Raw genomic sequence first — 15,264 nt, 5'->3', positions numbered from 1 at the left:
AGTCGAAAGTTGTTGATTAGTCGTTCTGGTTCGTTCGTGTCAGTACGAGGTAAGTACATAAGTAATTATATATCGTTAAATTTGAATGTATATATTTTATAAGTGCCGAATTGAATTATTACAAATGTACGTGTATATGCCGAATTGAATTAAGCATGGGAGTATTACTTATGAGTTTGAATCGATCGAATTACGACATCCGAAAGCCCTGTACGAACCTTAGGAATAGTTAGGATACTTATGTCATGACATAGGATTTTGATATGTGATTACGTGTCAGACCATGTCTGGGACATCGGCATCGTATAGGAGTTCGTGTAAGACCCTGTCGGGGACAGTGGCATCGATATTTGATTTCATGTAATACCATGTCTGGGACGTTGGCATTGAATGAGCTTTTCGAGTTATCCGAGTATCCTGTTTAATTCCAAAGGGTTCAACAAGCAATATCGAGTTAAGATCGAATGTAAAAACGAGCTAAATGGTTCAGGTACGTACAAAGTTAAATGATTATGAAAAAAGTAAGAGTTGATATATGATGTGATCATAAGAATTACATGAGAAATGTGATTGTACATGTGTGTTGAACTAATTAGATTTGGTTATTTCGAATTGGATTATGGATGTATTCGTGATGTTTTACTTTCTTATGACTTACTAAGCTATTCAAGCTTACTTTGTGTGTTTAGTCGACATTTTATAGATTTTTGAAAGCTAGCTTCGAGCTCGGGGATCGTTAAGGATCATTGTCACACTATCGACTATTATTCAGTACTTTTGAAGTTTTTAATTAAGACATATGGCATGTATAGGCTAGTTTTGATATATGTTGGGTTTTGAAATTTTGTGTATAAATAGCCATGCGAAAATGGCTTGATCATGATGTTAATGTTTGTGAGAATTCGGTCATGTTTTAAGCTTATTATGGAAATATGTTTCATGGTACATAATGCATAAGTTCTTATAAACTAAGTTAGGTATAATTGATGGTTTGTATATTGGTTGATTAGGTATGATTTGTGAAGGCAAAGTATGCTTATAATTTATGCTTGAGTGGTTAGTTATTTAGGTTCGGTTTCTAAATGGAAAATAATGAATATGTTTCAGGTAAATGTCGTTAATCTCATGTGTAATTTTAAAGTGACATTTTGATGTTTGCATTAGGCTATGAAATGGTATAATTAGATTAATAATGAATGGTAATATTAGTATAAATTTTGAGGTTAATTTTGCTAGCCGAATAGAAATGAAAATTTGTTATGTATGTGTAATTTTGACATGATGCAAAACTAATGAATTTTGGTATGCTTTAATTTGGTAGATATGTTTAAAAATGGTTCAATCGGTTATGGTAATATGCGCATGATTTTTGTAATGTGAAAAGAGGTATATTTTGTCATGTGATAATGTTAGCTAATATCTTTTATGTTAATGAATATTATGCCATGTGATATGATTGGTATGGATTAAATATGCGGATGGGTATAGATGCGCAAAATGGTATGTTTAGCATTTAGTTAAAGAAATGAACTTGTACTATAGGAAGTATTAATGCTTGTTTGGTTCATGAGATGAAAAATGTTGGTTTATGATTTAGTCATTCGCACGCTATGAAATATGATGGTCATAAGGTTCGAATTATGTATCTATAAAGCATATGTAGTATGGTTTTGATGCAAGTTATTTGATTCGAAAATTTGATTATATCCATAATATTGATATGGTTGAATTTTGAAACAGGGTTTGTATATGTAATATGATTAATAATGCATGTTTGATTTTAATTAGTTATGTGCTTATATATATAATAGTTCGACTTATATGAATGAGTGGATGATTGCTATTTGAATTTGATTGAAAATTATTATAAAAAAAATCGTGCTTGAGTTAATATAATTTGTTCATAAATTGAAATGAATGATTGTTCTGAGTTGTGTTTAGGTCGATAATACCTCGTGACCCTAATCCGGCGACAGATACGGGTTAGGGGTGTTACAAAAACCCAAAACCAAAATCTGAATTTATTTGTTTCAAAATATTTCTCTTAATTTCATCTTTCAATCAAATTAAAAGATAATAGTATATATTTATTATTTATCCCAAAACAACATACAGTAATGTTCAAAACAACCTCACATAAAACTTCAAATGTCACATCCCAACAACCGGGTTAGTGAAACCAATAATGGTCACGTCCTGTTCTTGAATTAAGGTTGTGAAAATCATGTCAAGTGAATTGTTTGGTTAAGTGGTTAAGTGTTGTGTTTATGTGTGAGAGGTCTTGTATTCAAATCATTTCTCTTGAATTTTTATTAATTTTTGTTCCAACCTTTGACTTTGAAGACCAAGCTTATATATTATTTTCACTCAACTAATAACAAGAATAAGCTTATTGGTTTAGTGGTAAGGCTTTAGCTTACCTAGAGATCTTGTGTTTGAATTTTGTGTGTGCAAAGTGGAGATTATTTTTGCTTTTAAAATTTGAGGAAAAATCTGATGTGGATAATTAATAGGAGTTAGTGGGTAGTTTTTTTTTTAAAAAAAGAAGAGATTATCTCCTAATTTCTCTCCTCCACAATCGTCCACCTCTCATCCCCACTCTTCCATCCTTTTTCTTATTCTTGCCGTCCACTGTTTCCTTTTCTTCCTATTTTCTTAGTTTTTTTTTAGTTTTCCATTTTTCCTTGCAACCAGATTATTTCTTTTTCAACAGTTTTCATGTGATTCCAACCTTCATTCGTTCTTTTGTTTTTTTTCCATTTCTAGTCTCTGATTTTATTCTTTGAAAAGCAATTTGGAGTTCTGGAATTGTGGTAAGCGTCGCATAAGTATGGTGTTTGTTTCCATTATTGTTAATCATGAGATGGATGTTTGTGACTAAGTTTTGTTCAAGAAATTATTTGTTGGTTTGATTGCGTTTTGATGTTCTCTTTTGTGGGATCTTAGTAGGGGAGGATTGTGAGCCACATAAATTTTTTCCGGCTAACTGAGTGTATTAGTAAACGTTTTCCCCATAGGTAAAGGTTGGTTATTCAAGCGTTTGTAGCCGAATAATGTTTCAAGTCCGTTGTATTTGTATTAGATTACTCGATGTTTTGGCATTAATCCATCTTTTTTATGTAGTCATAGGAGTTGGAAGTATTGTTATTAAATCGACATCGAAAAATGACCAGGTGTGTAATGAAAACCTTAAAAAATAGTGAACGACGATGCCGAAAAGCCTATTGTTGACGTCACATGGTCGTGTGGGTCACATGAGTTGGGTTATTTGGGCTGTGTGGGCCACACGAGTGTGTGTTAGGCTGTATGGACCATACGGGCTGGGCCAATTAAGCTGTGTGGGCCCATTTTTTGTAACAGTTTGTTTGGGTCCTATTTAAAGTGCGATTCAAGTTTAGCTACTTCGTTGGCTCCGAAATATGTTATATAGGATTTATAGTTATGAAACCTAACATTCTGCCTCTGTTAATATGATTTCTAAAAGCATGATAGTAGATTCTAATGTGTATAGCACGTATGACTTTAATATAAGAAATCTGAAATTATGATATTGTATATGTAATGTTCGAGAGCATGTCTGTGTTATAATTTCTACATCTGATCTGTGATTTGAGTTATCTATTTAAACATGATTCATGTACGTGCATCTAAGTATGTAATATGTTTGACATGTGCATTGGGGTGGGATAATGATGTGATGGAGGAAATGTTGGCAATTTAGCTGCATATTGATAAGCCATTGTTGTCGGGAAACCTTGGATGACTTAATTAGTAGTTTAACTGCATATCTGTTCTGGCAACTTGACAGCAATTCTGGTGGCTTGACCATAGTTATCTAATTTTGGCAGATTACCGTATTATATCAGGTAGTTTGACTGCACTATTTTGAAAGTGACATATGCTCACTTATAGGTGTGTGGGGTTGGATGAATATTTATTACCGTAATTGGTGTGTAGGGATGGACATAGTATCTATTTCTATTTTTGTTTTTGCATCTGTGTCTAATTCTGTATCTGCATTTGTGTCTGAATTTATTTCTATTTTTGCATCTGTGTCTGAATTTGTATTTGTATATGCATCTGTGTCTGAATTTGTATCTGTATTTGTTACTATCTATTCTATTTTTATGGGTTGAGTTACACACTCAACCTGTTAGCTCACCCTTTGTTTTTTTCTTTTATCCTCTCAGGTAATCAACAAATTTAGGTTTCGGCGGCGCATGGGAGCTCAGATTGGCTTTCTCGTGTAAAATGGTTTGATTTGTTAATAATTTAATGTCATAATTGCATAAAATACCCTTAACGTTTATGAGTTTTTAGGTTTCAGCCCTTAACCTTTTTTATTGACACCCTTAATGTTACAATTTTTTCAGAAACCAACCCAATTTTAACAGTAAACGTGAGTTGACCGTCAGTCAAACGGCAGGTTAATGAAATAGCCTAATGGACAGTCAAACGGCAGGTTAATGAAATAGCCTAATGTGAAGCACGATGTCGTAGATGACATCATCAAAACAAGTTTTTCTCTAACTACTGTTACAATAAAACATTTTTTTCTCTCAATGCTTTCCTAGATTTCCTCTATTTCCAAACACATCTTTAGTTTTTTCTCTCTTTGCAGATTTTCTCAACGCCTCTGTAAGTTATTAGTTGTTTTTCTAATTAACACATCTTTGTTAATGAAATGGCATATAACAAACATCCAAAAAGGCATGCAAACTAACGAAATCCATTAAAAGTAATATAGATGCATATATATATTTATATGCACACCACCATTTTCTTCAGTTTTCTACCAACCAAACAGAATAAAACGAATCCATACAACAAAAAGAAGCTAACTTTCTAGTATTTTAACAAAAACCCAGCAAATCCCACATCTTATTTTATACTAATTTAGTTAGATCTACCAACTTTAACCTCCAAATTCAACTTTTAAACCTTCCACAATTCTGTTTGTTTCTCGAGAAAAAAACAGAGAAAGAAAGAAAAAGATTAAAGAAACCAGACTTCGATTTTAATTGATCCTCTTCCTCTAACACAACAACCTACAAAAATGATTATCAACAACCATTTTTATGATTATTGTTGTTTTTTTTTAAGAACAGAAGCCAAAACACTGTTTGTGTAAGAATAAAATAAGTACAAATATTCAAGAAGAATAAACAAATTAGTGCAATAACTACAGAGGGAAAAAACACCATTTTTAACAATAAAATATATTGAGAAATTCAAAGTCTTATGTTAGATTCCATGAAAAAAGGGGTAAACAGGTTATCATTTACTAAAGAAAAGTTAATGGTGTAGTTCCAAATTGAATCAAAAACATAAAATTTTAACTAACAGTAAGCAAAACTCTAGCTGAAACCATCGACGGTGGAGGACCCGAAATCAGCAAAGAGAGTGGGGTCCACCTACAAAGTAGGATGCTGGAGGCGGCGGAATCGTTCCCATTGGATTGAGAGAGTTTAGCAGTGGATGAAGGCGACCTGTGAACCTACTTCTTCTTCCACTTCCTCATTGAACATCTCTGTTGAACCACTATACATAACGGAAGCTCGGCCCAGCCTAGTGGAGCCCACTCCTTCCATTTCTATATTCCAAAGTTTGAAGATAATTATTAAGAGTTATAAGCAAAAAGAAAAAAAAATTCGAGTGAATGAAGTCTCTGGTTTCAGAATAGAGGGGAAGAGAGAAAGAGAGAAGAAGAAAGAAAATGAAAAGAAAATGAAAAAAAAGTGTTTAATAAATGACGTCATCTATGACATTGTGCTGATGTGGCATGCCACATAAGCTGCATTGTTGACCTGCTGTTTTAATTGACGGTCAACTCACGTGTACGAATGGGGCTAATTTTTAAAAAAATCATAATATTAAAGGTGTCAATAAAAAAAGGTTAAGGGCTCAAACCCAAAAACCTATAAATGTTGAGGGTATTTTATGCAATTATGCCTTTAATTTTTTGGACTTTTGGTTTTAATTTGGACTAATATTCGGATTTAGTTTTGGTTTCGGGCTGCGGTGGTTTGTTATTCAATGAAAGATTTTTCGCATGATTTCTGTTAATTAACAATAAATGCTTAGTTTTCCAAAATCAAATGAGCTAAGGTTTTTCCGTTGCAAATTTGAAATGAGTTTAACGAAAGTTTCAGAATATGCTTAAACGACAAAATTATATGTTCACTTATCGAAATCACGGTTTTCAAGTTATAACTCCGGAATTTTCCGCTGCAAAACTATGTATTCAACTAAGAGTTTTTCCGTAAAATAGATAAGTTCTGCGCATGACTTTCGAAAGAAAAACATAAAAGAGTATTGCCAAAAATAATATTTTCAGATTACACGATCTTTCAATGCTAGTTTTTGTTAAGGTTTTCAAATGAGAAGAGTAATATCTCAAGATCTGGCCATAATTTCTAGGCCGAGTTTGGAGTGTTACATTAAATTTAAACCAAAATAATTTGAAAAGGAAAACCCCATATCAATATATCAAACACTCCATCAATATTTCATCTTTGGACAAAATATTAACTTTTAAGTGATATTTTGGTGTAGTAATTAAACACTAATAATAAGAACATGTCGAATAATAAATCTTCCTTTGGGTCGATTTATTACTCGTATGTAAAACCAAATAATCGTCACATATTTATTACCACAGTTGTATATGTAATTTAGTTAAATACTAACTTTCCTTTGGGCCAATCAATATTAACATGGCTTAATTTACATGCGCACAACCTTTTAAAATTTAAAACAAAATAATTTCAATAACAAATGTCACTTTGGCAACTTAATATTTTCAATTAAGTTATTTTAAAAAATATATATATATACCACTATTCAAATTTTAAAATTTTCATAACAGTTAAAGGTCAAAACTAATTTTCTTTAATGTTCTATAGTTTTTGAAATAATCCAAAATAAGATTGTTTTAATGCAACCATCAGAATCGAAAACCTTAATTTTTGACTAATTTAATTAAAAATTAATGATGATGAATTAGTCATAGAATGAAAACAATTCCTTTTACCAACTAGACAATTCCATCATTATGATGTCATGATTGATGCTTAAAAAATACATTTGGTTTAAATTTACACTAAAACATTTAACATCAAAATTCTCAAAAAGAAAAAAAAGAACATGAAATATGCGAATAACAGCATGCTCTAAGGGGGAATCAGATTCAGAAATGATAATAAAAAATCAATGGAACAAAGAAACCAAAGAAAAATTTCAGCCAAAACTTAGATTCCCAAAATATGAATAAATACTCACTTTCCAATTAAACCTTGAAGAACAGTACTGTGTCACAAACATGTAATAACAGTTGACACTAATTTCTACAATTGAATCTTTAATATACTCAACTTGTCATTGATAAACTATCCAGTTTAAGGCAACCAGAGTAGAGTCGATTAAAGCAAATTGTAAAGTAACCAAATTCAAAACCATGAGCACAATCAATAAAAAAGGACATGAAAGCCATACCCATCATCGATATTGACTATATATACACCCGTGGCCAAAACTTGCCACCTTTTTCTTTCTTAATCGCACAAAACATATTACCAAAGCTAAACAAGTCTGTCTTCTCATATGAAGATATACCAAAAGCATTCAACCAAAATATTGAGCCACTATTTTATTTCAAAGCAAAAATTAGTCGTAACCCACTTTAAACAACAATGGGTTTATTTACATTAAAATCAATAAAGTATGATAATTGAAAATTACCAAAATTAAGAAATTAAAATTGAAAACTCTAAAACTTTTGACATATAGAATCAAAATTTAAGAAATTTTATAAATAATTAAAATATCAAATTCATAAATTTTGTAAGACGAATCAACCCAAAATAATAGAGAATCAATTCGTTCTCAATTATTTAACATGAAGAGGTTCGGATGCCACTTGTTAAAACCATAAAACAAGATCTGGTGTAAAAAAAGACTTAACAAACCAGAATCTGCCATGTAAAATCATCAAGAACAAAACTAAATGTAAAAGCGTACATGAATCCATTGATTTCTTGGAATATTCGATCTTATAGTTTTGATCTTCCAAATTAGCACACAAGTAATCTACACAATATGACTCTCTCTTTTCTAAAGATGAGATATTAGAAAATTTATGTTATGTATAATTTGGAGATCATAAACTTTATATATAACTTTTGCACATTAATCCTAATTTCTAATCAGCCCATCATTAATTAGAATTTAGTTACTAGAGTATCACATACTTTATTTAATAACTAAGGCCCAATAAACCTTAACAAAATTAGATCATTTTTAATTTGAGCTAACCTTTTATGATAGTAAATAATAACATATAATTACTCTTATGTCCATATTTTCCAACATTGAAACCGAAACCGAAATCAAAACCAAAATCATATTGAATAAAAACCGAAATATCCAAAATCGATAATTGTGGTTCAATTTAGTGGTTTTTACCAAAGTTGAGCTTTGTAAAAAAAAACAATATCACCTTGTTTTGGGAAAAAAATATAATATTGCAATTTTTTTTTAATTTTTTTTCACAACAATCATAGTACTGTTTTAGATTCATTTATACATTTATAAAGTGAATTAAATAATTAAGTTAATATCATAATCATCAATAAGACCATTTAACAAATCATTTTAATTTAAGCTATTAAATTGATAAATCATTCAAAGTTATTAAAAGGAAAGCTAACATGTAATCATCCGCATACCTAATTGTAACACCCCTAACTCGTCTCTGTCGCCGGATTAGAGTTTTGGAGTACTACAATAAAATTCGAAAAATTTAACTTCAAACATAAACAAATATTCAAATTAAATAAACAAATATTCAAATTAAATACTAACATTCAAATACACATTTCATTTATTGAATAGTTGCACTTATGAGCGTTAAATCGGGCCATAAAAATAGATTCAGGACATTTAGGGATCATTTTGAAACAAAATATAGATTTTTGGGAAAATTGAAAAAAATTTAAAAACAGGGGTCACACGACCATGTGACATAGCCCAGACCCTGTGGACATTCGAAGTATGGACACACGATCGTGTCCCAGCCCGTGTGGTATTCGAAATAGGGTTACACGACCGTGTGCCAACCCGTGTGTGCATTTGATGTTAGGTCACATGGCCGTGTCATTGACCGTGTTCCATATTGACTTGAAACACACGGTCGTGTGGGGTGACCGTGTGTGGCACATGACCGTGTGACAGCCCGTGTCCCAGGCTATGTGTTGTATAAGTTGCCCTTAAAACAAGCCAAATCAAGTCTGAATTCTTGCACACTAAGACACACCATACCTAGCCTATTTCACATGATTAAAAGCACATTCAAAACACCAAAAACATGCCAAATATTCATCCATTCTATGTCTAAGCAATATGTTATCAAAAGACACCACAATCACAAATCAAACATAATCTAATTTAACATTACAAGTTCATTCAATAAACTTATATCAAACATACCAAAAACCATGACTTGCCTAATATAATATAGAACATGCACAAGTGTATCTTCACCTATTTACTTCATCGTTTACGACACAACACCAAATAAGCACTTGACCATAATAAGCTTATCACAAACTTAAAACATCATAGTAACCAAATTACATTTAAACTCTATACATGCCAAAACATACACATATCATTTAATATAAATGCCCATCCATGTACCCTCATTGGTACCACAATAAACATCCAAAACAATTCAAACTCAATGCTAAAATACTAACCTTAAACATACATCTCAATTTGACCATTTCTTTCACATCCTAGTTCTACCATAAGTCATCTACTTGAAAAGACACTCACAAATGACTAAGTCACATATTTACATATACCTTAACAAGCCAAAAGCAAAACATATGAACAAGAACTCTCAAATCACATCATATCGGCCAAATAACATAAAACATCTATTACAAACCATTTATAACCATCAACATAATAACCAAAGTCTACCAAAATGATGGACGAATAGTGTGAATGTACTCCAACAAAAATTCCAATCGATCAAGCTTTCCGATGATTTGCAAGACAAAGAAAACAATAACATATGAAACTAGCGCTTAGTAAGCTCGTATAATCTTAAACGTAAACTTACCTTTTAAACTCAATTTCTATGAATTTGATGTATAATCTCATTATCATTCTCATGAATTTATGAAATCTTGTACACATCACAAGTCCCACAAGCTAGTGAGCTCAATAACAAAGACATAATCTCATCATGTCATAAAACAGATAATAGTAACATATCAAATATATCTTTCATTCATCATTATACCAATTTGCATAAAATATCCAAATCAAAGCATTATGTCAACATCTTCCATTTCAACTTTCATGATCACATAACAATTCATATAATTAAGCTTACTCTTTTAAGTCTTTATTACCCGTTGGACCAAATAAAATATCATTGGATACTCGAGATAATACTCATATAACCATTTAATTCTCTAAACACACCATAAACATAACTAGATAACATATTTATAGACATATGAAACATATAATTACACCAAGGCATTAATATTCATTATCAAACTATACTAATCAAAACATTCATCTCATATTTATACTTATAATACATATCTCACTTGAAACATGATACCTGAATAACGAATGGTTGAAAGATGAGATACCAACCTTTTCATTGCTATTCTTTTCAACCTTTTCATTGATATCCTTTTCGATCTTTTCATTGATATATTTTCAACCTTTTCATTTGTTATCCTTTTCGAATAACATCCTTTTCAACATTTTCATTTGTTATCTTTTTCGGATAACTTTCTTTTCAACCTTTCATAGATTCGGAAATACCAAATGTAATGCCATGGTGTCTTTTAGCTGTGGTCTTTTCCTTTTCAAGTATAATATCATGATGTATTTCAATCACAGTCCTTTTCTTTTCTCAAATCAAAACAATCTTAATCATCAATACATAAATACTTATATAAAGATATCAATTTACTTCTAGAAATCAAATAAATTAATTTAATTAAAATATGAACTTACCTCAACTAAACCATTCCAGCACTTAGATAAGTAGGTTAACATAATTAAGTCCTTCCATCATCATTTTACACAATTATCCCAGTATTTTACCTTTTATACAATTTAGTCCCTAAATCCGAAACTTGCAAATTAACCACATTTAATCCCAATTCAAGCTAACTGAATTTCCCATTATTCCTATACAACCCATATTTATCACCTTTTTCACAAGAATTTTATGCAGCTTTACTATTTTAACAATTTAGTCCTTAAACTTTAAAATTAACTAAAATCACTTTACAAAGCAATCCTATTTAACCATCAAACTTAATAATCTATCATAAAAATTCAAGAACATCACAAATTCATCGATGGTAAAATTCTAAACATTTCACAATTTTACAATTTAATCCCTAAGTTAACTAAATTAAGCTCCAACGATCTCAAAAATATAAAAAATATTAAAAACGGACTAAAAAATATACCCCTTGGAAGGTTTGCCGAATCCTTTAAGCTTCATGGTGGAAGAACAAAAAAAAATGAAGATGACTTTTGTTTTACTTATTTTAACATATTTTATTTATAATATTATTATTAAATACCTATTTTATTATTATTTTTAACTAGTTCATCCACTAACCCTCCAACAACATTAAAATGAGTTTAATTATCTAACAAGGCCATCCAATCATGTTTCTTTAATAAATTAATACCTTTAAACTAATAGTGATTGACTTTTTCAACTATTATGATTTAATCATTTTCTCTTAATTAACTATTTAAACGTTAAAATTTCTTAACCAAAATTTTAATATGACCCTAATAACACTCCAAAAATATTTAATAAAATATTTAGGGCTCGGTTTATAGAAACGAGGTCTCGATACCTTATTTTCTAAAACCACTTGACTCTAGGGACATACCACTTGACCTATTTATTCGTTCAATTAACAAAAATCATAACATCAAATTTCAACGTAATTCTATAATTGACTCGTAAATATTAAATAATAATATTTACAGACTCACTTGTTGAATTTGTGACCTTGAAATCACCGTTTTCGACACCGTTGAAAAACATATTGTTACACTAATATTTTTTTGTGTTATAATTTAGTGACCACAATATACCATATAATTTATTAAATTCATAACTATCAAATATACATAATTGTGAAAAATTATTTCTTTTATAAATAAAATATTATAAAATTTAATAAACGATTTTCTTAAAATTAAAATTATGTTTATAATTAAAATTATTATATTTAAGAAATGATCCAGTTATTAAAACTACACTTTTATAAATTTTCGCATGATGATATCTAGTTTTTAATAATAATAATAATAATAATAATAATAATAATAATAGTAGTAGTAGTAGTAGGGTTAAATTAATTAGTTCATATAGACATTGAAATCTTCAATTTATTATTCTACTAGGACTACTTTTTTAAACATAGATTTTTTTATTTAGTTTAATTGGATAAAAGGAGTTTCATATGAAAAAAATCAAACACGAACTGAATTATGCGGTTTTGATGGTAACATCAATCCAAAATTGAACCCAACAATATAAAATCCTAATCGAATATATCAATTTGAATCAATTTGTCGATTTTTCCGATTTCTTTACTCAACCCTAATTCTAAAAACACAATAAACCATACCCGACATAAATTAATCTTAAATTCATTTATATAACATAAAAAGTAGTGTCATAGAACGTGACCTTGGAGGCTTCGCTTTTGGACTCTTAACCTTAGAGTCATCTGCAACATTTTTGGTGAGTTCAAACTTCACCAACCACCTTAAAATCTTCACCACTAAATTTAGGAAATTCCAGCTTAAAATACCAAGGAAAATAGGATTGTACCCGATAGAGGTCCACCTCGGAAGCAAGCGTGCTATTTTCTAATTGTGTTTATTCTATTCGAAAAAGCATAAAGCATTTTGAAGAGAATGAATCGTTCAGAAACCATGGATTTAAGCTCTTTAGGATTAAAATGATAAAGAATTAGTGCATTGTCTCTCATTAAATTTTATAATTTGATAGAAACAATGTATTCTACCTTAAATCAGATTCCTTTTACAAATATACATTTGCTTTGCAGTACTTTAATTTTTATTTAAAAAACCTTAAATTATATAATTTTCTATATTACATTATTAAATGATAATCACATTCCCCTATCATCTTGTATTACTTATTGACATATACAGTATTACTTATTAACTAGCTAATATATATAACCCTAGTCAGCGTCGCTGCCATGGTAGTATCTATCGAAGGGCTTAAGTAAACCGTAAGTAATGGCCATGGCAACCCACCCTCCAAAAAGAACTCTGGCTGCTGATATCCTAACTGGGGAACCCCCAAGACAAGCTCCAAAGCAACCGAAGACCGCAAGAGTTATAGATGAAACCACCGCAATCACCACAATCCGGATAACATGTTGTTCAATAAAAGCAGCAGATGCCAGTGGAACAACTGCCCCGCATAGAAATGACAAAGCCGAAGCTGAAGCCGCCTTACACGGGTTGGGCAGTGTGTTTTCCTTGTCATGATCATCATCTTGCACCAATGTTACTGGTGCTTTAGTTTTTAAATCATCGGTCATCACTTTTATTATAGGAGATCTACGGGGAGACAGACCCTGGGGCAAATTTGGCTCTAGAATTATAACAGGAGAGAACATTTTTTCTATCGGATCACGGGTGCATGGAACATCTAAGTTTGTCTCTCTTAACCTGCTTGCTTTAGCCGTAGTAGCACAGCAAGTCATATCTAGTTTATTGACCCCATCATTTCGCATGCCTGTGTCAGTTTTTGAAGCCTGCTCAATATCTCTTTGGGTTGAAACGGAAACAAACTCGCCAACAGCCATGCTACAGGCACCTGCAATGGCTCCAGCTAGTCCAGAGAGGATCATGGACCATTTATCATCATTTGCTGCACCTATACCAAGCATTAGGGATGTGGTCGAAAGCAACCCATCGTTAGCTCCTAGAATGGCTGCTCGAATCCATTGACCTCGTTGCACAAGTTCCGTCCCTTGATAGGTTTCATTGGCTACAGAAATAGTTTGCTCAGGACATGGTTCAGTTGTGTGTGGGGAAGCCATGGGAAGAGTTATTCGGGGATAAATAGCAGTGAATAGCGTACAGGAATCTGGATGGAGTGGAGTGTGGATCGCAAAGTTAAGACACACTCAGAGCACGTGGATATGTATAATATAAGTAGAATATATTAGAAACTGAGAGATGCGAATTACGTTCCTACAAAATAGGGGTTTCATAGGATATAGATATCCATAGGAGGTGCCGTGGAAGATTACAAACAGGGAAGAAGTGAAGTGGGACGTTGGGGTCTATGGATTGTCTTGTCCAACCCGTCCTTCAAACTTAACTAGTAATTGTTTGTTTCCTTCTCGTTCCTATCTACCTTGAGATGCTTGGCTTGTCTAAACTGGACTTAATTAATTGCCATCTCAGGAGCATTTTAACTCTCCTAAAGGGTTACAGGTTTGGAGAATTTTAAAAATAATTAATTTTAAAATGGTTTTTATTTATTAGATTGTTTTTTTTAATATTGGTGAAAATATTTTTCCACTCTCTCAATTTCGAAATGGAATAATTAAGCACAATTAGGGTGGGTTTGGATGGGCGATTGGGTGCGGTGCGGTGCGGTGCGGTGCGTTTAGTTTACTTTTTGTCTCACGCTACAATATCGCTACAGTATCTAATCTCACTTCCACTACTGTTTTTACACTAACCGCAGGTAAACGCACCGCCCATCCAAACTCATCTTTAATCAGGACATTAATGTCTTTAGTCAAATTGTACACAACAAATTTAGCTCTCAATGTTTACATGTTTTGTCAAAGTGATCTAGATTTTAAAAAATTAAATTAAATTATCCTCAACATTTACACATTTACATAAATGTTTCAAGTTAAATTTGTTAAATCATTACCAATTTGATAGAATGTGTAAACTTTGAAAGTTAAATTTATTATTATACCAATCAAAATCATGTACAATTGTCCTTAATTGCTCACTTTCGAAATTTAGAAGGATTAAATTGTTTTTATTTTTTTGAGACAAACCAATTTACTCAATTTTAAAATTGAGAGAGTTTGGAAAGGTTTTTTGACCAAAAATATTGCAATACTTGTAAAAGATTGTCTAAAAATAGACTCAACAATTTAAAATAGGTTGTTTCTTAGCAGCTTTAGGGCC

The 15,264-nt window shown here is 31.2% G+C and overlaps 1 protein-coding gene across 1 annotated transcript; it reads right to left on the bottom strand.

Moving 5' to 3' along the window:
• Positions 1 to 13,277: 13,277 nt before the first annotated feature.
• On the bottom strand, positions 13,278 to 14,147 carry LOC107915322 (vacuolar iron transporter homolog 2). The gene has a single exon (XM_016844489.2). The coding sequence runs from the start codon at positions 14,145 to 14,147 to the stop codon at positions 13,278 to 13,280; it is 870 nt and encodes a 289-aa protein (XP_016699978.2).
• Between the last annotated feature and the right edge of the window lie 1,117 nt (positions 14,148 to 15,264).

This window comes from Gossypium hirsutum, chromosome D10 (genome assembly GCF_007990345.1).
Source record: "Gossypium hirsutum isolate 1008001.06 chromosome D10, Gossypium_hirsutum_v2.1, whole genome shotgun sequence".
Taxonomy (NCBI): domain Eukaryota; kingdom Viridiplantae; phylum Streptophyta; class Magnoliopsida; order Malvales; family Malvaceae; genus Gossypium; species Gossypium hirsutum.
Note: the sequence above shows the minus strand (reverse complement) of the source record. Positions and strands in the feature narration are given on the sequence as shown.

Bases quoted from the DNA above. Each gene is read 5' to 3' on its own strand.
- LOC107915322 (XM_016844489.2), bottom strand. From the start codon at position 14,147: ATGGCTTCCCCACACACAACTGAACCATGTCCTGAGCAAACTATTTCT.